The following is a 27754-nucleotide window of genomic DNA, read 5'->3' as shown; positions in this document are numbered from 1 at the left end:
ATATCCTGATGAGTTTTAAGATTCTTTGTCATTCGCATTGTTGAATAACAATCAGCAATCATAAAATTAGCATCATAAAAATGTATTTAAGATACTCCACATTTGTCTTTCAAGTTTCAAATAACTACTTTTCATTACTACTTATTTATTTTGCATAATGCACATTAAACAGATAAATAATGGAAGATAAAACTGTGCCATAAAGAACAAAACTGGGCAATAAATAACAATTCATATGATCAACTTACATGTTAATGTGAGGGGTTTATTGGCCTTCTCACGTAGAAGCTCGCACAAACTATCTGGGACAAGGTTGGAGGATCAACACAAATTCCCATGACGTTAGTACAGAGATGAATTGTGAAATGTGAAGATGAAACCAGACCCAGCAACTTAAACAAAACTAAAAACATTTCATTTTGAACCCCCCTCTTCTCCAATATCACAGCTAACAAACGTTTTATTTTTTTTAGTTGCTTACTTCAAAGTGAAGAGCTGGAACCTCTACAGACACAGATATTTTCCTACCTTGTTTACTGATATAAATATGGGACTAAGCAAGCCTTTCCATCAGTTTATTAATTCTCTAAACCTCTACCCCTAAGCAAGTTTATGGGGAGGCTGGGGCCTTTCTATGCAAGTCTTTCTATTTAACAATATATATAAGGGCAATATATTACTATATAAATGTGAGCAGTCTTCTGTCTGTTATCTCTCTCAGTGCAGAGGAAATTATGAGAAACTCAAAATAGATAACACTGTAACTGCCCTACTTTTACAAATTTACAGCCTAAAAGACATTTAAGACTATAGTGGCCTTATGCATAAATTTAGACTAGTCTTAAAAGTTACTACAAATCTTTTCTTTAAATTAATTTGAATCAGAAAAGTAAATCTGATTATCCCTTGGCTAACTGCTAGTTGGTCAGACTAGTTCTTTAGACAGAGTTTTAACATAGCAGCTGTGTTTATGCAACTGTCCAGCTGTCAGATTATTTGCAAAATGAATAAGGGTCTAATGATAAACTTTGTTAATTAAAGCCAAGGTAGAAAAGTATACCTTTTAGTTTTAAAAATCCCACATAGGAGTCTTTTTTTTGGTTGAAAATGTTGTTTATCGCAATACTGGAAAACTTTTAACACTTCCAACAATTTATTAAAAACATGCACTTTCACAATAATTTGAACATCAGTCTTAGATAATGTTAATGAGACCGGTAAAATCAGATTTTTTTTTCTATTACTAATCAATGTAGTGTTCCTTTTTAGCCTGGAAGACATTAAACTGAAATGCTGCTGGAGACAGAAAAAAAAAATCACATTCAGTCTGATAAGTAAGACAATTTTTAATTGTTATCATTTCATTAAATGTTGGTTCTATAATTGTCACTCACTAAAATCAAAAGCTGTAGGATTGTCTAAAAAAAATAATCCACATTCCAATGCAAAAACGTTGCATTCGAATTGTAGTCCTCCGTCAGCCGTCTGGAAGGTTTATCGGTGGCGCAAGAAATACACCACTTAGTGTCATTGCATTTTAATGCTTTTTTAGCCTATCCAGTTGAACCCACTAACCCATATTGTGAAAAACGAGAGCATCAGTGTGGAGATGTTGTTTATGTCAAAACTGAAACCAAGCCGTTCACAGACCACATTTTCTAAAGGTCATCTATGATCGTTGCACTCGCTTCTCCCACAAGAGAGCGGCATGTTTAGAAAGCCATATAAAATTAATGTAACTTTTAAAAAAACATGTCTCAAAACTTTATGGCATGTTTTCCCCATCCCATTGTATGCGATTGCAAGCAGACTTTTTTTTTTTTTTTTTGACAATAACATTTCTTATCGTGCACTGTCAGCTTCAAAACTTTGCAGATAATTTATGTTCACATACAGCTACATGATACACTGCATAATGCAATGCAATGTATAATGTGAAGGTAATATTCGAAAAGGCTTAATTGCAGCACTTTAAGTTGATTGATATGAAAGACATTTTCTACTGAACGATCAATAGTGTTTTAGCAGCAATAAAGCCATTCACATTGTGGAGGACAATAAAAAAATACTTTTTTACACCACCCTGACACAGCAAATCACACTAACATAATATGGAGAGAGGAAAAAAAACATAAATCATGACATGTTTTAGTATAATATATCAGCATATACTGTTTACCTCCTTTGAATTTCCATTTCTTTCTTTCCTATTTTCATTTAAAGGAATTTTCCAAGTCCAGTACAAGTTATTCACAAACAACAGCATTTGTGGCATGACATCAAATCTTTTCAATTTGTCCCTTTTTTCTTAAAGAGAAAAATAATAAATTAAGGATCACTTTTATGGTGCTGCACTTGAAATAGAAGTGAACGGGTTCAGTTTTTGGAGGATTTAAAAGCAGAAATATGGAGCTCATCATCTGATAAAAGCACTTACATGTAATTCTTCTTTTAGAACTTTTATTTGATCTGTAACACTATTTGAATTACACTTGTTTAATCGCTTTGGGGTTTATGGCATTAGTGTCATGATTGTTGTGCTGTTTGAAATGCTGTTGACTGAGATCAACTTCTACTGAATCTAAATTATTCCTTGAATTCTGTTCAAACTAAGTAGCAACTTCAGTGAAGGGTTTTAGACTCTTCAGTCTCACCAGGCTAAGATGTTAAAGAAACAAAGCAAATGTAATTATTGTTTGTGTATGGTCACTTTTGCAGGCAAGATAGTGATGGGTGTACTCTGAAGCCCTGGGCCAAAGATGGGGAACAGCTTTCCAGTGAACTTATCATTATATGTACATAGGTGCTTGTTGTTACTTGTATCCCAGAAGGACACCTCTCCCTTCTCCATATTGACCTTTACCCTGATGGTTTCAGGCCTTCTCTCTAGATTAAGCTCAGTGCGTGGAGTGGTCAGTGCACTGTAGACTCCTTTACTCAGAGCGATGGTCCACACTCCGGCTGTTGTTGTCACTGTAAACTTCCTCTTCCGAACCACTGACTCCTTGCATACTCCCAAGATCCATTTGGGGTGGTCAGCCACACGGACCTCCCAACGGTGGCGTCCCGAGGAGAAACCCTCTGAGCCAAGGACAAAAACACAGGGATCAAACCTCTCAGGGTTGTCTGGGAAAGTTTGTCTTTCCTGACTCTGTTGCACACTGGAAAAATCAGGAGATATGGAGAGCCAGGGCGAGACTGTGTTGGGATCCAGGATTACAGGCACTGCAGACAAAACAATGTTACAGTGACTCACAAAGCTCTGAGTTAATCTTACACACACATTTTAAGCAAGGTGAAAAGTGCACTCACAACATGTGACATGAGACAGCATCTTTTCCCAGACTTTGTAACCTAAAGCGCCTACATGCAAGGCCATGTTGATGAGAGCTCCTTGAACCCTCTTTGGTTCCTCACCAGTCCACTGGGTTCTGTGACAGACATAAAGAGATCATCTTTCCCTTCCGTTTAATCTCTTACACACAGCTAAATTAGTCACAACAAAACAGAACTACTGACAGATCTTGTCTGCCCTATTGTTACATACGTCTGAAATACTTGATTGAAAAAGAAAAACATGGGGACTTGGTTCGATGCATCGGTTGTTTGGATTTTCAGACATGGGAGTTGTGTTCAAAATTACAGATGGATGAATATGAGCTTTTGGAGAAGCTCTGCACTCATCACTAGAGAGAAGTCATGCCATTTTAATGAGGTAAAAAAAAAAAAAAATACAGTTGTTTGCCAAATTTTTCATGTGTCAAATCCAGTTTCAAGAGGAATCTACACTATTGGATTTTTTGCATGATGACAAAAGTTTTTCCCATGCAGATTTTGCAACTGTTTCAAGCTGGTCATGCAAATTTGCCATGTTGACCAACAAAAAGTTGCTTGCTTTGAAAGTGACTTCTTTGTGAACAAATGTACATGGACACTTGTTTGGGTTTATCTATGCATTGTGTCATGCTATTATTAAACTTTTTCTCAAAAAGGTGCGCTTGTGTGCTTTCCCTGAGCGAATGTCATGAATGTGCAGTCACACACAACAGACCAACAGGAAAGGTCAGGATTTTTACAAATTACATTTTGGTTTGTTTTTCACCAAACCCTATTGTACTCAATATTTCAAGTGTACTTAAGTAACAAGGGACAATTCTGTGATCAAGTTTGGACTATTCACTACCCTGATATGGACAAGAATGTGTAGGACATTTTCATTAATCATTTTAAGTCATTTTCATTTTTGGGTGAACTATCCCTTTAAGATCTATAACATGAATTTAGAATATAGAATGGGGAATTTTCATTTCATGTTAACTTTAAAAATATAATAGATGTAAAGAACAACAAAATAAAATGCATCAGTGTGAGTAAATATGACTTATCTATAATAGTACTAAGCAAGACATTTATAGCAAAGCAGACCTAAGAAAGACTTGATAAAATAAAAAAGGCACATACCGTCTTTTTAGGCTCTGGAAATTCTGTGGAAGAAGAAAAGTTGATTTATAAGAGCATGAAAGTGGGACATGTCTGATTTCGTTATCAGCTATGTTAAAATGTGAGAAACGTAAATGTAAAGGGTCAATTATGAGGTTTCATTTCAAGACCTCGTCTACACAAGCCATTGTTAAATCTAGGTTGAAGACAGATTTTTCTGCATTGGCCATAAAACAAAAATGCAATTCATACATACAATGACTGGAATATTATGATATTTTTTGTTTGTTTGGTAAGTGGTGGAGCAAAATCAATGACATGACATGAATCAGTGAATTTAAAAATGTTTTTTTTGCATTCAAAAAAATATGAAACAAGCATGATTGCAAAAGAAAAATATATTTCGAAGTGTTCGGTACGTGCATTTGAAACTAGATTTTTCCTTTGTTAACTAAACACTTATTTTTTTGTCACTGACCCACCAGTGATTTATCTAGAGATAATCTCCTGTAATCTACATGTTGATAGTTACACTGACGTCAGACCCTCTTAAAAGTATGGATGCATAGGTGTATCCTTTTTACAACTGATAAACAGCGAGTAAGTTTTATATATTAACACATACAAAGGTTATATATATGTATATATATATACCTGAAGAAAAGTCAAATCTTCGTCTCCCATTTCCCTCTTCACAGACTGAATTAATTTAGCAAGAGCTGTGATATCGCGACTGATGTTTTCAATCTTCTCATTCAATATTTCCTTCTTCTCATTTTCTTCTCTATACAAAGCCTTTATTCTAGATGTCTCCTCATCACGTAGGACCTGATGGAGTCTTTCAAACTCTTCTTTGATTTGATTCTCAGCATCCTTAGTCTGGCTCTGAAACAATATGGAGAGACGGAATAAGCATTCATTCAAAATTATCAAGATTTTGCTGCATTTTATGTGTTTGGCCTTGAAAACGTTTTTAGGAGGCTGCTTACCACAATAAAGGAAACTGTGTCTTTATATCTTTTTTTCATCCTTTTGAAGGAATCCTGCTTACTTTCCAGTATTTTGATTTTCATGTTAAGCTCTTCCTATAAAACATTGCACGTTAGAAATATTTCCATTAAAGGTCCTTGTTCATTTCAGTAGCTGTAACACGAAGTGGGTTGTTTTTTTATACTACGATGAGGAAAAAGCAATGAGCTCACCTTGCAGAAAGGCACTCCTTGCTCTATGGTCACCAGGTCGTGCCCCGGATGAAGAGTCACGCACTCGACGCACACGGGCTCCTCGTCTTTAATGCAGAAGAGCTGGAAGATACGCTGGTGCAAACCACAGATGACCTCATCATCACCAGTACCGTGTCCTCTCGGGTTCCTCTCCTTTTTATAGGAGACGCAGGTGTCATTTAATGCGCGGTTAGAGATCGGTGTCTCCCCGTCGCAGCACTTTCTGCACATCGGGCACTGCCGTTTCGGCTGGTTCTTCCAGCTGCCCTCCAGACATTCCTGACAGAAACTGTGGCTACACGAGAGCAACACGGGTTCTCTAAAAATGTCTTTGCAGACAGGACACGTCAAGTCTTTCTCTAGAAGAGACTGTCTGTCTGTAATATCTTCGTCACTATTGTCTGCCATGTCGTTAGCTTGTACTTTCTCTTTCGCCAAACGATATTTTCTCAGCAGGGTTTTAAAAAAACGTTTGAAAATCGCAGAGCTGTTTAAAACATCGGTCCTTCCGCGTTTAAAAAGTTAAACTTGCTGTTTGAAAAGAAAGAAGGAAGGGATTTGGTAAAGACGAGAAGATCTACCTGCTTTCGTCTTATTCCTGGCAACTTCCTCGTCTATGAAAGAGTGAGGGAGGCAGAGAGACCAGAAAATAAAATAAAAGTGCAAACAGTCAAAACAAGTTTGTCTTCTTTTTCGTCCAGATTTGGGTTGCCATATCACCACAGCTGATCCTCAGAAGGAGGTTAACTTTTAAGGGATCTTAAAAGGTTATCTTAAAATGTCTTAAATAAAACAGTTTTATTTGGGGATGCAAGATCTGGAGGAGTAAATATATAAATTATTAAATCTGGCAAACAACAGTAAATAAATACATTTGATTGTAATTGTGCAATGACAGTTTTCAAGTAATTATTTATTTTGCAAGCAACACGTCTATGGAGTAATTTAATTTACTTTAATAAATTAATTAAATAATATGTAATTAAATGAAATTTAAGCATACATAATTATTCTAAATTAAATAATTTATTCGTGTTTAGTTTAGTTCGTGTTTTTGATGTTTATTTTATTTTAGATTTTTCTTGCTTTTATTGTATAGCTTGTCATATTTTTAAATGGTTTATCTCATTGTTCTATTATTTAGAGTTTTTCTGTTGTCTTTGTCAAGTACCAATTTACCAAGACAAATTTCTTGTACATGTATAGCCTATATACATTATTAAACTATATATATTCTATTTATTTGTATGTATTTTTACTTAATAAAATAATGTAATAAGCATAAATAAATTGGGTGTGAAATGTGGGCTATTTAAAATAAAATGAAATGTGACCTGATGTACACTTTGATTTTTTTTTTATTAAATCAAATAGTTATATTTGTTTACTTTTAGCCTGTCATTCCATAACTCACCTTAAAGGGTTAGTTCACCAAAAAATGAAAATTATGTCATTAAAGGGTTAGTTCACCCAGATAGCAAAATTATGTAATTAATAACTTACCCTCATGTTTGTCCAAACCCGTAAGACCTCCGTTTATCTTTGGAACACAGTTTAAGATATTTTAGATTTAGTCCGAGAGCTCTCAGTCCCTCCATTGAAGCTGTGTGTACGGTATACTGTCCATGTCCAGAAAGGTAAGAAAAACATCATCAACGTAGTCCATGTGACATCAGAGGGTCAGTTAGAATTTTTTGAAGCATCGAAAATACATTTTGGTCCAAAAATAGCAAAAACGACGACTTTATTCAGCATTGTCTTCTCTTCCGTGTCTGTTGTGTGAGAGAGTTCAAAACAAAGCAGTCTGGATATCCGGTTCGCGAACGAATCATTCAGTTCACCAAATCGAACTGAATCGTTTTAAACGGTTCGCATCTCTAATACGCATTAATCCACAAATGACTTAAGCTGTTAACTTTTTTAATGTGGCTGACACTCCCTCTGAGTTCAAACAAACCAATATCCCGGAGTAATGCATGCACTCAAACAGTACACTGACTGAACTGCTGTGAAGAGAGAACTGAAGATGAACAGATTGGGACTGAGAGCTCTCGGACTAAATCTAAAATATCTTAAACTGTGTTCCAAAGATAAACGGAGGTCTTACGGGTTTGAAACAACATGAGGGTAAGTTATTAATTACATAATTTTGCTATCTGGGTGAACTAACCCTTTAACAACAGCTCTGTTAAGTAACAGCTGCTCTATGGGAAATCATGCACCGCCTGATGGAATTTACCGCTGATTAGAGAACCAGCTTTACTGATGAGATGCGCATTAATTATCGGCCGATATTTATCATGCACATCCATTATACAGGCTAATTATGCATTCTTTATAGCAACTTGTTAACCATATTCTTCATTCTTTCAAGCAGACAAATGTGAATAAATATGTTTTTTGCGACATATTTTAGCTTATGTCCCGCCGGTTCATACAGCATCTAATGCCGCGTTTCCACCGAAATTACCCGGAACATTTGTACCAGGAACTTTTTTTCCCAGGAACTTTTTTCCCCCCAGACCTGTTGCTTTCTGCGTTTCCACCGTGGTGTAAAGTACCGGGAAGATTAGGCAAATAGACTGGTGACGTAGGTCTGTGCGCGTTTCTCAATACAAAGTACGCTGATTTTGGACTTGCATCCTCGGTAGTGCGGACTTTGTGCATTCGACTCAGGAGTGTGATGTCCGCGACGACGCAAATCCAGTAAATCTGCAAACAGCAGCGTACTTGATAACTTCAGTCAGCTGACCATGGCTACTATTTTCCTCTCTGTAAATTTACAATAAAACGAAATAGGATATCAAATACCACTGCCTCCTTTCGTTTTCATTTAAGCATAATAACAGCTGCAGAAATGTACTTAGTTCATTTATGTGTATATATACAGCCATTACAATGAAACGAAATATTATATAGATTTGCCTTTTTTATTTTCTTTTTAACATATAGATAAATTGAATACAGACCAAAGAAAACCTGTTAGATTTACCCCGCAGCTGAATTATATTTTATGTTTAACCACTAAAGAGACATCAGAGCCAGCGGCACACATCAGAAGGTCTAGCCGAGGAGAGGCTGCTCTCGGCGGATACATGATCACTGAGCTCCCGCTGGTCGCGTCGTCTCTGAGATTGGCGAAACACATTTTTAAATAGGCGCTGTCTTTATAAATAAACCACAGATTTGAGTTTTAAACAACTACATTCTCGCCTGAAATACTTTTAAATTACATTTCATGACACAATAACAGTAATATTTTGAAAATGTTGATCCGAATAAATGGTGGTTGAACTCAACCAATGCTGCGTGAACTCAACCAATCAGGATGTTTAGCGACCAAGTCCCGCCCCCGAAAGTTCAGGAACTTTGAAAAAGTATCACCTCGCCAGCAGGGACTTTCTGAGGGGCATTTTTTTTACCAGGAACTTTATTTAGTTCCTGGTTCCTGCGGTGGAAACACACCGGGTACCAGCCCAAAGTCCCTAGTTCCTGGGTAAAGTTCCTGCGGTGGAAACGGGGCATAATAGGCCTATCCGAACCACGGAGCAAGATTCGTTCTGAATTAATCTCTTCTCTAATCGTCCCTACCTAACACATTCATTAAATTTTTTTTTTTATTAAAATGTCAGTAGATTTAGGCTACATCATAGTTTTTGTTCATCATAGTCTGTTGTTGTCGGACTAAAAAAATTTTTTTGACAAAATTTATGACATATTATTCTCAACAAAATTAACACTGCCTTGAACACAGTGCCTTCTCAACATGGTGTAAACCAGGGTTATTCAAATCTTGTCCTGGGGGTTGTTTCATAAAAGAAGCTTAGAAAAGCGGGGATTAAGCTCCAAAACCCGACTTGAATTAACCTAACAAATCAGTTGGGGCTTAAGGCGGTTTCATAAAAGGTAATTCAAGTTCACGCAATCTCACTAATTTGAACCAGGTTTATCTAGTCTAGATAATTGCGCGTGCACGCTATTCTTAAGAAGCCCTGATGGTGGAGCATAGATTCATCAATTTAACATGGCAACTAAAGGGAAAGAGAGAGCAGCGATGTTCACGGCAACTGAGCAGCAATTACTTCTCGAATCTTACGAAGAATTTAAACACATGATTACAAAAAAAGGAAATACGGCAGCAATTAATAAAACGAGAGAAAAGGACTGGCAGGAAATTGCTGATCGTCTCAATGCGTAAGTAGCAATTAATGTAGGCCTACATTACTATATTTTATTTTACTTTTATTATTATTTTACTATATTTTTATATATTTTATTAAAGTTAAATTAAATGTTTGTCACAGAGTGTGTGTGTGTGTGTGTGTAACTTTTACAGCAGCAAATTAAGTGAAGAAAAAAGAACATGGCAGCAGGTGAAAATAAAATATAAAAATATTGTTTAGAATGGTAAGTATTAATTATAAAGTATAAATCTATGTAAGTACTTAAGCATAGCCAGCTTGATGTACAACTGTCCAGACTCATGATGTTTAATAATTGCAGCTGCCAAAAAGAAGAGTGAGGTTGCTGGCACTGGGGGAGGGCCACCAACAGCCAACTTTACTCCTGCAGAGGAGCTGGCATTAGACCTGAATAAAGGGAGGCCTGTCATTGAGGGAATAGAGGGGGGAACAGCATCTGGATCCATTCCATCTAGTATAAGAGATCACTACTTAAAAGGTATTTTATTTATTTTTATTCTTCCATTCCTATCTAAATATTTTTGTTTTATAGTGATGCCAAATTCTGTGTGCTTTCTGGAACCACCAGACATCATGCTGAACCCTGTGAGTATGACAGTATGAGTTTAAAGCATTGATTTGTCAAGTGGTTATTTATTAAACCAAGTTTAAATTAATGGTTTTAGGTTGAAGGCCCATCTACAGTTGAGGAGGATGAGGAAACTGTGTCAGTATGTTCAAGGAGGCCTGAGGTAGGCACAAATTTGCAAATTATATTTTTAATAGCCTACCTGTCAGGTGCTAAATTGTGTGTATTTCCATTTATTGGCAACAGGATGCTGACACCCTTCTAGAGCCCTCTCAGTCTGGGACGACATGTGACCAAGTGAGTATTAAGAAATTACAAAAAAAGTGCCAAGAGCACTAGATCAAATTGAAAAAAATAAAATCCATTTCTGTTCCTACAAGACCCAGAACATAAAGGAGTCTACAAAAGGTATCTCCTGAAACAAATGGAGGCCATAGATACTGACATCCAATATAAAAAAAACTCAAGATGAGAAAGTTGGAGCTGGAAATCCAACAGCTTGAGAAAAATGCAAGTAGAACTGACATATTTAAAACAATGACACATGACCTTTTTGTTTTTTGACCACATTTAATTGTATGTTTTCACCCCCAACAGGCAGCTTCAACCTAAATAAAATAAAATATGACTTGTGTGTCTGGTAAATTAAGGGGAAAGTGAATACCTTTAACATGGTTTGGACAGTTAACTAAAATTAATTATTGGCATAACTGTCTCTTATAACCCTGCCCATTTCATTGTCATCAAAAATGCCTTCAATGTCCCAGTCTTGCTCTACAACCATCCTTGGTTGCCTCTCTCTCCTCAGGCAGGCAATGTTATGTAGCACAACACATGCAACTACAATGTCACATGCCCTTTGTGGAATCACTCTGAGGTAATTCAGGCACTGGAACCTTGACTTGATGAGCCCAAATGCCATCTCTATACGAGCTCTTGTGCGTGCATGGGCAATATTGTAGTTGTGCTGTGCCTCAGTCTGCGTCTCCTGATAGGGAGTCAAGAGATGAGGCAGGCATGCATATCCCTTGTCTCCCAGCAAAACTCCTGAGAATTGACCTGAATAAAAAAAAAAAAATTTGAAGTTTTTTTTTTAAATCTGTAGTTTTTGCTATGTTAAGTGACTAACATACCTTGTGCCAGTTGGTGGGAAAGAGAAGAAGCCCGAAAGATTCAGGAATCATGCACTGAGCCAGGCCATTTTGCCTCTACATTTGTGATGCAGTCTGCATCACAAGTCATCTAAATAATTAAAAATGTAGGTCACTACACTGGACACACACACACACATACATATAGAATTGTAAATGCATTTGCAATGAATAGAACACAGGTGCCCAGCTTATTGTAAAGAACAATCGCTTCTAGCCTACAATATAATCTCAGTGGGACTGTACCTGTACATTGATGCTGTGTAATGATTTCCTATTAACGAAGTCTGCTTCATGCGGACCAGACGGGCGCTTTATGCGCACGTGGGTGCAGTCCAGAGCTCCGATAACATTTGGGAAAGCTACAAAAGTTAAGTGTTTGTCTGTCAATTGCCATGTCTTACATTAAAAGACAATAAATATTTCCATTTTCTATATAGTTCTTATTTTAACTTACCAGCGATTCCATAAAAGGCTTGTTCCTACTGTGAATCGCTCTGTGGCCAGGGAAGGTGATGAACACATTGAGTAATTTTTTTAAAGACAGGTACACAATTCGTACAGAGCGGCAAACCGATGCTTTGCTGATGTTCTCTGCATCTCCAACGGTGTACAAAAATGTTCCGCTGGCAAAAAAGCGAAGTGCAATGCACACAGTCTGCGGGACTGTGAGCGCTTTATTGCGCCGTGTGCTATTTGCGATGTGTGGGCTCAGTAGCTAGTAATCTGCAAATATATGCTATCCCTTCCCTCGAGAATCTATACCGCTCATGCAGGTAGTAGTCAGAAAAAACCAACGGGTCTGCCCTGTCCCTGAAAGTACGCTCTCTTTGAAATGCCCTGCGTATTATCGCTCACTCATCAATGAAAGGACACGCCATGACTATGCGTCCTCCTACACGGGTGGAGCTCCCTATTTATAGACATTTAGGCTAATTGATTCATTACAAAAATCACACCAACTAAACAAATAGGCCTACAATTACTTCTTTACATTTGTTTTACTTTTTGTATGTTCGAATTACATTTATTTTTAAAGTGCATTTGTTTTCATTGTTGGACTGATAGTGGTTAGGCCTACATGAAATAAAATGGCAGCATGCCAGAGAGTCCGATGTAATATCACATTCCTAGTGGGTCAGTGTTAAAACGGTATTCTGGTTAAGCATCAACTCAGGCTTAGCCTGACAGTTAGCCTGCCCCGGACCAGGCTAGTTTCCCAGCATAAGTTTCCAGGGTAACTGAGTTTGAACTATTTTAAGTTTGCTTTATGAAACAGAATTCACAGACAATAAGTCTGACTAACCAAAATAAGCCTGGCTTATTTTCTAATCTTGTTTTATGGAACAACCCTCTGGAGGGCCAATGCGCTGAAGAGTTTAGCCCTCACCCTAATCAAACACACCTGAGCAGGCTAATCCGTGTTTTCAGGATCATTAGAAAATCACAGGTAGGTGAGTTTGATCAAGGTTGGAGCTAAACTGGTGTAAACACACTAACTAGAGGAAGTGTTTGTGGGCAGGTCAGACTCTGTTTGTATTTCGCGGACAGGCAGGGATTATGCAAATGTGTTACCCAGTGACGTTAACCGGTAACAGGCTAAAGATTCGAAAATATGACGACTCGTTCAGGCGATTCAGAATCGACTCTCTGTTTTGAGAGACAATATCTTTATTTATCATGCACTTTTTTGATTAACACCTTTACAAGATTGTTTACATATAGCTACGTTATAGACCGCGAATTAGATACTTTTCTAAAAAAACATATGACCTGCTCTTTAATACTCAAAAGACCAGCAGGAGGCTGCTCGGCACGCTTATTAGGCTTTGTATTGTTTACAACCATCTGGAATCACACACACATATACACATCCCCAGTTAACAAACACAAATGCCCTGCACGATTCAAGATGCGCCCTGGATATCAGGGAACAAACTCACGCACGATTTATACTGTAACAGTCATTGGATTTAGCCAGACGCTGAAACTGAGAGGACGCGCGCGTTATTCTTGATAACATCTGGAGATTTTTTTGTAAATAAAGGCATCCTGTCAGCGGAGCTCGAGGCCTTTGATTCCAGGAGCGCACTCACACATGATCGTCCGCGGTGGTCTCGAGCTCTAAACCGCCGCTGGGCTCCGCTGCCGCAGCACAACAATAGCCACAGCGATACAGGGGCGTCGCTCAACGCGACTTTTTATTACATTTCCTGATACAGGATGTAAGTTACGAAAACCTCTAACGTTATGTTTTAGAAACATGGAAACCGAGACTCGGGAATTGGTGAGTAAATGAGTACAGATGGTTAGATTTTTCCGACAGCTAGCGGATAGAATCGGATAGACATGGCTAGTCGGTTAGCCTGCTCAGCTAAAGACAAGGCTCACTTGTCAGATATAAATATCTCTTTGATTGATACGAGTCAGTAGATGCTGAACTGACAATGGGCAGATGCACACTGCTATATTAATTACTGTAATTATTTAGTTTAACAAGGGACCATGGTCGGTTAAATGTGATGACACAACAGCTAACGTTAACAGTAAAGTAAACCGTTAGCTCGTAACAGTGATGCTTGTGTCAGCTAACCTCTGGAAATACTAGTTTAAAAAGACAAATGTCTCTTTTAGCTCTTATGTTGTGTAATTTTTTTTAAATCAAATAGTTCAATAGTTTGGCGTTGAAAGTGTGGTTTTTCTTAACATGATATGTGCTACTTTTTAGCAGCGTATGGCAGTTTTTCAAAGACAAGTATTTTTCACAAGGTTTTTGTAACCGTGCCTTTTGCTTCAGATGTTGTCTTTTTGGCAAGATAAGGTTGGATAATAAAGCTTTGTCATTGTACAGGGCAATGAAATTACAATTTGTGCTCTGTTGTCAGTGACAAGACAAAATATAAACATATAACAACAACATTGATAATAAATAATACAAATTATGTATAAAACAATCTTATTCTGTTTAACCTTGTTAAGTCTAACATAATCCTAACATAAAATCTTTTTAAAAATGGAAGTTTATTTAAACTTTAGACTAAAACTGTAAAAAAAAAAAGTTTTTCATGTTTTGTATTATATTTCATACATCAATCTTTTCTGGCTCATATTGCATGATCTAGGGAGAATATGGAGCTTACATATTTTCGAGGAGGAGTAACGCATTAGTTTTATTCAGAGGCTTAAACTTGCAAATATGAGACATTTTTATGTAAATCAGAGAGATTTTATATAATATTATAGCAGAATACTTGCTTAAAATGCATACAAATATCAATTGTCACTCTGTATTTCCCAATAATGTCTCAGTTAGATTATATTTAAAGGCTTCATTTAGTTTTATGATCAAAACTCTGTTGTTTTAATTCTGGGGAACAAAACGTAATGTGATACAATACAGTGATGATTAAGAAATGTATAAATAAACATTGTTAATGAAAAGCATGTAGTAGATTAAGCATGATACATTTTATGGCAAACTTTTGATCATGTTGATAATTTAGAGGTTTTAGAAATGAATGTAACAAGTTTGATACAGTAGGCTTTTTAGAACGAGGTTCCATTTGCATTATCATCAAAAACTTGTTTTACAAAGCATTTGTGTTTGTCTACTGTTATTGCTGTTATTACTCTTTCTGTAACACAATTTACAGATATCCAGGTAGACAATTTGTTTTTATTAATAATGAGTTCTCGCCATCTAAAACTCAATATTATGACAAGGTACTAAGATGAATCCTGTAGATGATGATAGATTATTTCAGGTTAATATAAATCTAGCTAAATGTTTTAGAAAATTCATTATTGAAAAAATCTTAACATTCTGTTAGTTTACCTAGATATCTGTAAAATTAGAGCATTAACTTATAAAACATTAAACTGTGGTGAATGCATGTCAGGGAGGATGACACCACAAATAAAACAAAGGCAATAACATAAATACTGTAAAAAAAAATGTTTCTTTATGTATTACAGGGTGAATGTATATGGTCTGTTTGTGTAATTATTTGTGTAATTTATTTTTATGTTCTTTTTCTCTATAGGTCTCCATACTGTGAGCAAGTCCAGCCACCCTTCAGTAGTTTCTCCATCTTTTTCTCACTTTGCCCTTTGCGGGTGGAGGACAGGATGAATTCTCACATCCCGACTGTCCTGCTGCCTGTCTTGATGATTCTGGTACCTGTTACCTGGGCAGGAGACTGTAAGGGCCAAAGACAGATTTTGCGGGGTGTCCCTGGATATGTCACAGATGGACCAGGAAACTACTCTGTGAATGACAACTGCGAGTGGCTTATCAAGGGTTGGTGTCACAAACTACAAAAACAAAGGGCTAATGAATGAAAGGAGCTTCTTTAGCATATAGTAGGATTTAAATTAATGACTGTTTTGCTTGTTATTCCAAGTCAGCATGATCTTTTTTTTAAATTCATGTTTTTGAATTTCCTATCGTGAATAATTTATCAATGCATGCTTAATTTTACCATTGACTTTAGCCATTGACTTTCTATAGTATTTTTTCATACTTTGGAAGTCTGAAAATACAATTTCAGTATTTGCTGCTTTAATATCACGAGAGCTGAGTGGTATCTTCTGCAGATTCATGTAGTAATGTTATTAGTTATGATTTTTTGATTACTGTAGTTATTATTACTACTACCAACTTCAGTAGCTGCGTGACCATAGCCCCTTTCACACTGCACGTCCGACCCGGCATATTGCCGGAACATTGCCGGGTCGCCTTCTGTGTGAAAGCAACCACGTCCCGGGATTGATCCCGGCATTGAACCCGGGTCGGGGACCTAGTAACATTGCCGGGTTCGACCCGGGACGAGCGCTGTGTGAACAAAAGCCAGATCTAATGCCGTGTCGAAGTGATGACGCGTGTTATGGTGCGACTCTTTTACCGCCTGTTTTGAAGGAAGATCAACGTTCGCGACGAAAAAATATGTGCAAACTGTAATGAAGCAGAGATCAGTTAGTTCCTCATTTTCCGCGCTGATGCTGAGATCGTTCGCTTGCTTCAGTGAAAGTATAACGTGCCTAACGTTTTCGACTCATACATTACACGTCACGCCCTGATGTCACGTGTCGTTACGGGATCTTTATGGGTTGTGTGTGAAAGCACGCACATATCCCGGGTAATCACTAGCAGTGTGAAAGTGCAAAATCTAGTGACCCGGGAACAATTGCCGGAACACTTTACCCGTGTATTTGCCGGAATGGCAGTGTGAAAGGGGCTCATGACACTTCTCTAAATGTGAATACTTATTACAAATGTCTACCTCTTGAAGGTGATATTGAGAAAAGGATTTGTATGTTTTTTTTTCTGGTTGTAATGAGATCTCTTCTGTATTTTTTCAGCTCCCAGCAGAAACCATCGCATTGTGCTTAACTTCACATTTATGCAGACAGAGTGCACCTATGACTATCTGTTTGTCTATGATGGTGATTCCTACCAGAGCCCCCTACTGGCAAGTTTAAGTGGCACCACCCTACCACAACCAGTTGAGGCCAAGTCTGGTAAGGTAAGGCAAGAAGTATCAGTTTATACTAGGGCTGCACGATATGAGGAAAAGCTGCGATGTGCGATAACATTGTTTAATATTATTATAAACTCAACAAAAAGATCTCTCTTTAAACAAAACAAATGTGGGGAAAATAACTGCAAACTAAAAACGAAAATTTTAAATAACTGTATGGCTCATAAAATCAGCAAAAAAAGATCTGCCCCTTAGGACAATTTACTGCCTTGGCCATCTCTTTAGGACAAGTTCTTGGCCAAGAAAACCAGCATGTTAACTTTGCTAGGCTTCAAACATGTTCGTTGACATGTTACTACATTCCCTGAAGTGCTGAAGAGCCTCTCGGAGGGAGAACTAGTTGCAGGTATACAAAGATACTTCCGAGCAAGTTTGGTCAGCTTAGGGTAGGTGACCTGGTGGAGTTTCCACCAGGCCAAAGGGTCGGTTTCACTGTGAATGGTGGGGGAGAACAAGTAGCTGTTAAGTTCAGCTTCAACAGCTTGCTCTAGATGCATGAAAGATGCTGTTGGAGTGGGGCTTGGATTTGTTTTGAGCAAACTGCCCAATGATCGCTTTGTTTTTTTTTCGCTGGGTGGCTCCATGATCAGGGCCTCTGTGTTCTCAGAATGTGTCCCTTCCTTCTGTGCAGAGTCTTTCATTTCTGACATGATCCTGCTCTTGATGTCCTCAACTTTTTCACTGCTGATGTAGGTGACCTTGAACCTGGGGTCCATGAAGGATGCGATGTCCAGAAGTTCTTGTGTTCCTGGGTCATCATACTTTGTATTCATGTAATCCAGGATTTTCACTTTAATGGACTTGGTTAAATCTGTGTCATCTTCCTTTTCTACAAGGACCGATGTCTTTAAAAGATGAAGGACGGGTTTCACATATGAAACACTGACATAGATTTCCCCGGAAAGAGCATCAGTAAATTCCTGCAAAGGGCGTAATGCCAGGTTTACAGACTCTAGTACATCCAGGTCCTGCCAGGAGGGAACCAGATGCCATGTTTTACGGTCTGCTGAGAGGACATCAGAAATGGCCCGCCGCTGCTCCAAGACCCTCTCAATCATCTTTTGTCTTGAGCCCCACCTAGTTGGACATTCTGTGATGAGTGAGTGCTCAGGGAGGTTGTGCTCCTGTTGTGCTTTTTTCAGTGCCGTCTTCTGTTTCCAGCTGTGGGAAAAATGTCCCACCAATTTTTTGCACAGCCCAGCAGCACGGTCAATGCGGCTGTCATCCTTAACAGCATTTCCTGGAAAGAGGATAAGAAATAAATTGTCACAAACTATTCAAACTACCAGTAAACATTGTAGCCAATTATTTAATTATTAATAATTTAACTAAATTACATTTTATAGTAATATAATTATTTTAATAAAGTAATTTCAATTTCAAATGCTGCATAATTAACTAAAATTCTTACACAGTGATAATCCTGCTAACGTTAGATAAATGCTGACCATGCAGTGGGGAAATACAACTTACAACAAGTGCTCAGAGTTTCCTATTGTTTATAATAAAATAATACTTGCATTAGCCTAATAGTGACTTAGCATTTAGTACATGGCTCAGACCGTATATGAAAAACAGATCGTTGCTATGGATACGCTTCTGTTTAGCAAAAGCAATACACTTATTTTTAAATCAATAAACTTCTTTTTAAATTAATATTTTGTCAAATTATTTATTTGGAAGGTAGCCATGTAATAAGCGGGATAATGTAGAGCGAATCTGTTTGTTATGCAGCGAATACAATGCCTTCATGCTGATTAGGACTAATGTTAACTTTAGCTGCTATTATAACAACCGCCTCGCTCTATCCCTTACGTAACTTAAAGCAAATATTATCATCACACTTACCAATAGCAAGATGCAGCCTATGGCCAAAGCACTGAAGTCTGACCCAGTGGTTGAGTTCTGTTGCTTTCACAACATTTGCCCCATTGTCGTTAGTAATGCAAACCAGCTGCTCTTCCCGCAAATGCCAGCTGGCCAAAGCATCACTTAATCCACAGGCAATGTTTTCTGCGTTGTGCTGCCCGGGGAAATAGGATGTCTGTAGACATCGCGTTTTCAGTTTAAAGTCTTGATCCAAAAAGTGCACAGTGAGGCTGATGTAGGGCTCTGTCGTTCGACTGGACCAAAGATCTGTAGTACACACGTAGTGTTCAACTTGACTCAGTTCTGATTCCACAGTCTCCCTGTATGCGTCATACATTTTTGGAATGGCGATTTGCGAAAAATAGGTCCGTGATGGAATCTGGTATCTTCGGTCCAAACTAGTTACCAGGCTCACAAAACCACCTTTGGTTACTGTGTTTATCGGCATCATGTCCTTCGCCAAATAACGCGTTATTGCCGCTGTGATTTCTCTGTGGCGTTTAGATGTTGTTTCATAAGTAGTCACGCTCGCAAAACTTTGAGAAATTGACTGCTGTTGTAACGTTAGTGATGGCAAAGTTTTAGATTTGCTACTCGGATTTTTTGGTTTTGTTGTTTGGCTAGTTTTAAATTGTTCGTGTAGGTCTTTATGGTTGTATTGCAGGTGGTGATGGAGGTTGGTCGTGTTTCCTCTTGAAGTTGCCACTACTGTTCGTCATGTTCGGCACAGTACCTGTGTTTGTAGCACGTCATCCCTCCTAAATCCAAAATATTTCCAGATATCTGAAGTGCTGTTCTTTTTCACTATCAATTCTTCGTCAACCATCACCTCACTCTCTCCTTCCTCCGCCATCGTATAACACACCGTGCAGACTCGCAACTAAATTGACAGCTGTCAGCCACTTTCCCGGGGCTTCATCTGATTGGCCAAATAGCATGAACGCGCCAGCCATGTCTTCAGATCTAAACGTGATAGGTCAAACGTTTATTACATGCACTTAGGGCATGTAATAAACTGTTTTCCCTTATTCATCGTGTCAGGCTGTCTGCTGCGATGTGTTCATCGTGCAAGTTCATATCGCGATGACGATGAAAATTCGATGTATCGTTCAGCACTAGTTTATACCATCTGTTCAACTTCTTTAATTCTCTTCATTCAACAAGATGATGAAGATAGGAAGTTCATTCTTAGGTTTTTCCATTTCTCTCAGTATGTGTCCGTTTTATAAGACTGTGAGTCATAAGAAACTTTGTCAGAGCTTGACTGATAGACTTCTTGCTTACAGTCTGTCTCTATTTTCCCATAGTCATTATAACTTGTTCATCTTCTGTTTTGATATTTGCTAGATGTTACTCCATTTCTTCAGCGACGCAAACTACAACCTGCTGGGCTTCAATGCCACCTACATGTTTTCAGTTTGCCCTGGGGACTGCGGTGGTCACGGGCGCTGTGACGTAGCTACTGCCCGCTGTCAGTGTCATCAAGGGTGGGGAGGAATGGACTGCAGTACCCCTCTCTGCTCCCAGGTCTGCACACAACATGGCCATGGTCATTGTGATAAGGTAGGCAAAAAGGAAAGCTCTTCATCATGCAAAAATGGAGTACAAAAAGTGGTTTTAATGCCACTTGTTGCCTCCCTCTCTTGATCACAGACGGGTGAGCATTGTATCTGCAGCCCTGGCTTTGTGGGACAGAACTGTCAGCTGGCTCTCCGTGACAACAGTGGCGCGGGGCAGTGGTGGGAGGTGAGCCCAGGGGATGTTAAAGCAGCCCCTCGCACCGCTTCTGCTGGGGTTTACCTGGCTTCCACTGGAGCAATGTACATGTTCGGAGGTAAGAAAGAGGTTTTTCGGTTAACCTTTCCCATCACTGACTGATCATTAATCATTTATCATGATCTGGAATGTGAGCAGCTATTTTACATGTTTTCACGTATAAAAACTAGGGCTGCCCTCGACTAAGGATTTTTAAGGACTAGTAGTCGTACATTTTCAGCATTAGTCAACTAATCGCACGTTTATTAATAAACTATTTAAATCAGTATAATTATCATTTAATTGCCTACAAAGCCTAATAAGCGCTCAAGCTCACACGTAAAGCCTGCCACAGCGCACCGCATAAGCTATGATTGTGAATGTGTCAGCCAGAAAATTTGGATTTATCGATTAATAAAATCTTCTGGTCGACTAACGATTAGTCGACTATTAGGGGGCAGCCCTAATAAAAACCCATTTATAATGTGTGATAAAAATATTAAGCTTAATACTGTATTTTATAAGGACAACAAATTAAAATGCTATATTTTGTTATATTTTATACTATCTATCTGTCAGTCTGCTAAATAAGAATATTATCTGTAAAATATGAATATTTTGTTTATACAGCCGTAAATTTTTTATATGTACAAACAATATACAATTTTCCCCCCTTAGAAAAGCAAAATGGAATAGCAATATCAATTTTGTAAATGTGAATGGAAAAGAAAATTACTTCTTATTTATGGGTATTAACTTTAAAAAAATACAAAAAAATAAATCTTGTAAAAAGCTAATTTTCCTCTCAATTTTAGACTTTTTTTTTTTGACTCAACTTTTTTTTTTTTTTCACAAGATTTTACCAGAAAAGATTTTAGAATTTTTTTTTCATCATATGTTAATTAACAGAATATTGTATAATTTTAACTGCTGTGTTTTTGTTTGATTTTTTTTTTCTTTTTGTGTGTGTGTGTTTATGTAACTCTTGTATTCAGTTTCAGTTTATTTCAACCCTTGGTCTTTATTTACAGGGTTTGATCTGAATAGAGCACTGGAGGACCTTGTTGTTTACAATTTTTCGACCAATAATTGGGCACAGAGATCATATTTATATAGTCCAGTAAGATTATTCTCTTTTTTTTTTTATGTATTTATAATCTTTTTTTCATTTTAATGATCCTCTAAATAATAATATCTTTGTATCAGGCTCCTCGACATTCCCACACAGCAGTAGAATGGCAAGGAAACATGGTCATCTATGGTGGTGAACTTGCCAACCACTCATTGGCCAGTGATGTCTGGGTGTACCATGCACTGCAAGATGACTGGCAGCAGCTCGGCCAATCAAACGTTGCAGGGGCACCAAGGCTGGCAAATCATGCAGCAGCAATAGTAGACAAATATCTATATGTTTTTGGGGGTGAGTAAATTGTATTCTTTTTATATATATATATATATATATATATATATATATATATATATATATATATATATATATATATATATATATAGTGGAGGATATAAAAAGTCCAACTTGAACTTTATTGTCATTTTGTTAAGAATAATTATTAAGACTAAATGATCGACCTGTCTTTTCAGGAAGGACAGAGGAGGACATGTTCTCCTCATCACTGTACCGGTTCCGGTTGTGGGATGGAGTGTGGGAAGCAGTTCAGCCTAGGGGTGGAAAACCACCTGCTACTGCAGGACACAGCATGGTCTATCATGCCCCTTCCAAAACACTGCTGGTATACGGGGGACACAGACCTACCACAGCTAGGTATTGTACACTTGTGTGTGTTGTGTAAGCTGAAAATATAGTAAATCTCCACTGCGTGTTTGTTTATATCACTGTAAAATGTGAACTGTTATGTCCCAGCTCTTTATGAAAAGTTTGATACATTTTGTTTTTGCATTTTTTATTGCACTTTTATTTGAATACACACAGTATACTCAAATCATGTGAATAAATGTAATTTTGTAATCTGCTACTTGGAATGGTCATTGGTCTGGTTTGGCGTTTACATTTATAATCCTGTCTCAACTCTTCAGTGTGCGTGTGAATTCAACTGATGCGTTCCATGTTGAGAAACGGTTTTGGGCTTCCTTCCGTTCACGTTTTCCTGCCAGTGGCCCAAGGGAGAGAGCATTCCACTCTGCCACTATCATCGGCAACTATATGGTGGTGTACGGTAAGTAGCAATCACATTGTGTCTGCGGTTTCATTGAGTGAGTTTAATGTGAAAACTTTTATAACATTATTATTTAATGGTGATCTATTTTTCTCTTAGGAGGGAATGTGCATATCCACTATATGGAAGAGAAGTGCTATGATGAGGAGATCTTTTTCTATCATCTTGGTTGCCATCAGTGGGTGTCTATTGGAGGGATCCTCAGTCAGCGTAAGTGTATATTTAATGGTCAGAAACAGAGTGAATCTGTTTGATATGTTTAGAGAGGAGATGAAGTTTGATGATGTATGCAATTGATGACCCATGGTTCCCAGGATTTGTTGCTCGAATAACAGAAGGGCCATTAAGAACTCATGTTCAAGATGCTTCAGTCTGACTGGAGGCTTTTTATGACCTATTCTTGAGAGGTCATTTGTTGTGTAAATTCCCTTGTGTCTGATGCAGATTTACTGGCCTGCAGCTTTTAAACCAATGGATTAATGCAGTAAATCTGCCCTTATTTATTTTTAAATGTTGTGGAAGGTTACTTAACCACAGAAAGACCACTTGTGTAACTTAACCACAGAAAGCTGACATATTCCCCTCATAGTGTCTGTCAGGATTTTTGCCGTTCTGTCTTGTTTGTAAGACATTTTTCTCAGTTGGTATTATTTTATAATAATGCTTCAGTTCAGCCCTCTAGAATATTGTGCATTTCACTAGGGATGCACCAGTTGACCGGCCATAAATCGGAACCGGCCGATATTTGCTTTGCGGTTTTTGGTCTTTTTTTTGGCCGATTTTTCTGGAAGTGCGCCCGCGTGCACAGTCTACATTGTAATCATTCAGTATGTCATTTGTGTGGAAGTATTTCGAAATCTGTGCGCAGGACACAGGCAGCCATTCAGCACTGGAAGTGCAGAGCTACACGTCAGAGGTACAGATAGCAGGAAGCGAACAGCCGACTGCCAAAATAAGAGTCCCTTTCCTGCTCACTGAATCTGCTCGAGCGTACTGTACCTGTTCGCGCCCTGGACAGGCGGAGACAGTGAAGCATGTTCAGCTCAACTTCTTACGTGTTGGATGAGAAACGAAACGGACTAAACTGTGACAAAACTGAATTTTTTGTAAAGTAGAACTTGGATACATGTTTGAAAAGCCAGAAGTAAACGTCAGTTCTGTATAGGATGATTATTTTTATTTTACCGTAAAAATATATCGACTGAATTTGATTTTAAAATCACCTGCTGTAGCACACTGAAAAAAGTGTTTCATTCATCCAATTAAAACATTTTAGGGTAATGATTCGCATCTATATTTTTTAACTTGAGACAATAGTTATTTATTTTTCATTGGCTCAAGTAAATATAGATGTAAATCATTACCTTAATTTTTTTTTTTTAATTGGATGAATGAAACACTTTGTATCTTTGTTTTATTCCCACCAACATTATTAGATTTTAACTTTTTGGAATAATATTTATATAGCATACTTTAATTTAGTCTCACTGGTAAAGACCTTGTTTTAAATTTAAAACCAAATTTAAAAACTAAAACAAATACTGAATGCTGATTAAGAAACATCTTATTGAATGTGTGTTGATTGTGTTGTTTGGATTGTAGAACTATGCAGTTATTGCCTTTAATTTCACATGGTTACAGTTAATCTTTTAATTTAAGGCCAGTTCTATGTAGTTTCAACCCAATTCAAAAACAAAAGCTAAATGCTGATGTCTGTACCATCTATGTTTGTATTGAATGTAGGCTACTTACTGTGCAGTTACTGGTGTTAATTTCAGATGGTTACGGTTATTGTTTTCAATAGCCAAAATTAAATTAAATTACCAAATAAACATCTTGTTTATGCATACTTTCCTTCTTTCTTGTTAGTTGCTTAAAGATTTTTTAAAAATCGGTATCGGAATAGGCCAGTTTGCTTGTAAAAAAAAAATCGGTATCGGAATCGGCCATGAAAAATCATGATCGTGCATCCCTACATTTCACTGAGGGATTCTTCTAACTCTTCTAGCTGTGCAACAGCATTTTAATGTTTCTGTGCCTTTTCAATCAGTTGTTTACATCATTACCAGAATCTACAGGAATGTTCCAGATTTAGCTCAACCAGCAGTTGAATACCATTCTTTAAAATAATTCTGGGTTGAAATTAGGCAATTACAGTGGAAGGGAATTACGTAATTTCAAATATGCAGTGCTTCAAAAGTGTAGCCAAAAGACATAAATATTATGTGTACATGTAAAGTTACAGTAGCCCTCATTAGTGGTTGTGGAGCTTTTTAAATTAGTTGTGCATGTTATTTGTTCTCTGAAATGTTCTCGGTGCTCTTATAGGAGGTGGGTCAGTGAGGGGCCGATATTCCCATGTTGCTGCCGTCATGGAGGGACGAGTGCTGCTAGTTGCAGGCGGTTACAGTGGTGTTGCCCATGGTGACCTTGTGGCCTATAAAGTACCGCTGTTTGTAAGCAGTGACCCAGGAGACAGGGTAATAACACAAGTTTTTTCTTTTTGTTTTGTTTTTTGAAAGCAGTCTCTTATGCTCACAAAGGGTGTATTTATTTATTCAAAAATACACACAGTACAATTGTTTTCTAATTCTAATAAATGTTTCCTATTTTAATGATTTAATATTTTATAATATAATTTAGTCTTATCATGGAAAAGCTAAATTTTCAGCAGCCATTACTTGAGTCTTAAGTGTTACATGTTTCTTCAGAAATTCATTCTAATATGCGGCTCAAACATTTATTATCAATGTTGAAAACTGCTTGTGGAAACCATTATGCAGTTTTTCAGGATTCTTGAATGAAAAGAAAGTAAAAAAGAACAGCATTTATTTGAAACCGGAATCTATTGTAACATTAGGTTTTACTGTCACTTTTAATCAATTGAATGCGTCCTTTCTGAATAAAAGTATTAAAAATCATACTGTGTATTATGGTGCGTTCACACCAGACACGACTAGAGCATCTGGCGTGAGTGATTTCAATGCTAAGTCAATGCAAAGATGCGAATAGACAACCTACTGCGTGTTTCGCTCGAATGAGGCGGAGCGAATGATGCGATTCGCGCGAAATGCTCAAGTTGAAAAATCTGAACTTTGGTGAAATTTCTTGCTGCGTTAACCAATCAGGAGCTTGCTCTAGTAGTGACGTGATTACAACGTATCGAGCGGAGGGAAAATCTGAAACAACAATGGAGGACACACTTATCATCGCTGTATGTGCATACCCGGAGCTGTATGATACTTTTTCATACTTTTACAGAAACAGGAATAAAAAGGATCTTGCTTGTGTATATATTACATATTAATAGATTAACTGAAAAAAAACAACAACGATTAGATTTACCCCAAACGAATTAGATTTTATCTTGAACCACTAAAGAGACATCAGAGCCAGTGGCACATATCAGAAGGTCTAAATGAGTTAAGAGTGCTCTCGGCGGATACATGATCACTGAGCTCCTGCTGATCAGATAGAGCTCGTCCCCCCGAAAATCGGCGAAACACATTTTTAAATAGACGCTGTCTTTATAAATAAACCACATATTTGAGTTTAAAACAACTACATTCTCGCCTGAAATGCTTTTAATACTACATTTCAAGACAGGATAACAGTAATATTTAGAAAATTATCCGAATAAAAATAGTGGTTGAAATCACAATGCTGCGTGAGCTCAATTGGCAAAAGACACTCTCATGACATGAATTCGCGTCTGTTGTGAAGTTAATTTCACGTGCGAATGAAGCGAATTAATTAAAAATGTTCAAGCGTCCAACTACGCATGAATAGCGTAATTTATTTGAGCAAGTCGCGTCTGGTTTGAACGCACAGTAAATGTGTATGTGTGTGTGTGTTTGTCCAATAGGACACAGTATGTGCTGAAGCTCCTGATGAAAGCTTATGCCTCAAGAATCCAGAGTGCAGTTGGTGTGAGGGTCGCTGCCGGGAGTACCAGCCCACAAACCCGGTAAATTTTCCCCAGCCTCCTTCATTTGCATTTTGCTCGAACTTGATCACTTATGCCTCTCTGATGCTAACTCTCTTTTTCACTTGTGTCTCTCCATCCATCATCTGATTTATGTGTGTACAGTGTGGCAGCACTGGATGTCTGGGCCTGGCTCGTTTTTTGTCGGACTGCCAGTCGTGTCTGGTGTTCAGTGGGGTACCAAACTCTCTGCCACGAGTTTCTGGGGAATTCGGTTGGTGTGTGCAGAATGAGTCCTGCTTGCCTGTTTCAGGTAAAGGAAGAGGAGAGAGCAGACTGTAACATGATGGTTAAAACGACTTAGATATGTGACCACACACTGCTCAGTAAATCTTTATTTCTAGACACTTTTTCAGTCTGTGAAATACTGTGTTACTGAGTGCCTTGTGTTTGTAGATGACTTTTAGCAGTCATGCTGTGTTAATATCTCTGCTATGTGCCCTTCACTGGTTTTCATTTAATGTCAAGTGACCTGAGTGTGTGTGTAATCCTTTGGCATGTCATGAGTAAATATTGTGCACTTTGAACCCTGGCAGAGCGCAGTGCATGCCACGTGGACCAGATCTCTGGGGCGTACGGCTGGTGGGGGGAGCGCACGCGTTTCCTCACCTCCCTCCACTTCTGTCGCACCGAGAACTATGTCCCGGGACTGCACCTGCTCACCTTCCAGCATCCACGCAATCAGTCACAGCCTGACAAGGTACGACAAGTTCAATCCTGAGTTCTCATGACCTACTCTGCAGACACTTCCTCTCTTCAATCTACCTGCTCTAGGCATCATTCATTTTACCCCTTAAATAAAATTAGTTTACCGTCTAAACTAATTTGA

The 27754-nt window shown here is 37.9% G+C and overlaps 2 protein-coding genes across 2 annotated transcripts in view; one reads left to right on the top strand and one right to left on the bottom strand.

Annotated features, from left to right (window-relative positions):
* Positions 1–1752: 1752 nt before the first annotated feature.
* Positions 1753–6428, bottom strand: LOC132103073 (zinc-binding protein A33-like). The gene is made up of 6 exons (XM_059507879.1): positions 5643–6428; positions 5430–5525; positions 5095–5325; positions 4462–4484; positions 3313–3431; positions 1753–3225 (listed from the first exon to the last, which is right to left on the bottom strand). The coding sequence occupies exons 1-6, from the start codon at positions 6069–6071 to the stop codon at positions 2690–2692; spliced, it is 1434 nt and encodes a 477-aa protein (XP_059363862.1). The 5' UTR covers positions 6072–6428; the 3' UTR covers positions 1753–2689.
* Positions 6429–13478: 7050 nt separating this feature from the next.
* The window catches only part of LOC132103071 (multiple epidermal growth factor-like domains protein 8), a 32445-nt gene continuing 18169 nt past the window's right edge, over positions 13479–27754 (top strand). Inside the window, exons 1-14 of the mRNA XM_059507878.1 lie at positions 13479–13871; positions 15628–15884; positions 16946–17109; positions 20341–20556; positions 20647–20827; positions 21780–21868; positions 21955–22168; positions 22348–22528; positions 22801–22940; positions 23040–23150; positions 25269–25420; positions 26806–26907; positions 27031–27178; positions 27462–27625. Of these exons, the coding sequence (XP_059363861.1) occupies positions 15713–15884; positions 16946–17109; positions 20341–20556; positions 20647–20827; positions 21780–21868; positions 21955–22168; positions 22348–22528; positions 22801–22940; positions 23040–23150; positions 25269–25420; positions 26806–26907; positions 27031–27178; positions 27462–27625 (2034 nt within the window). The 5' untranslated portion in view covers positions 13479–13871; positions 15628–15712. The remainder of the gene's footprint in view (positions 13872–15627; positions 15885–16945; positions 17110–20340; positions 20557–20646; positions 20828–21779; positions 21869–21954; positions 22169–22347; positions 22529–22800; positions 22941–23039; positions 23151–25268; positions 25421–26805; positions 26908–27030; positions 27179–27461; positions 27626–27754) is intronic.

This window comes from Carassius carassius, chromosome 24, assembly GCF_963082965.1.
Source record: "Carassius carassius chromosome 24, fCarCar2.1, whole genome shotgun sequence".
Taxonomy (NCBI): domain Eukaryota; kingdom Metazoa; phylum Chordata; class Actinopteri; order Cypriniformes; family Cyprinidae; genus Carassius; species Carassius carassius.
Note: the sequence above shows the minus strand (reverse complement) of the source record. Positions and strands in the feature narration are given on the sequence as shown.

Excerpts from the sequence above, each read along its gene's own strand:
- LOC132103073 (XM_059507879.1), bottom strand. The coding sequence starts at position 6,071 with ATGGCAGACAATAGTGACGAAGATATTACAGACAGACAGTCTCTTCTA. Across the intron at positions 5,526-5,642 it reads AAGGAGTGCCTTTCTGCAAG|GAAGAGCTTAACATGAAAAT; the intron begins GTGAGCTCATTG and ends AATGTTTTATAG. Across the intron at positions 3,226-3,312 it reads GCTGTCTCATGTCACATGTT|TGCCTGTAATCCTGGATCCC; the intron begins GTGAGTGCACTT and ends TTTTGTCTGCAG.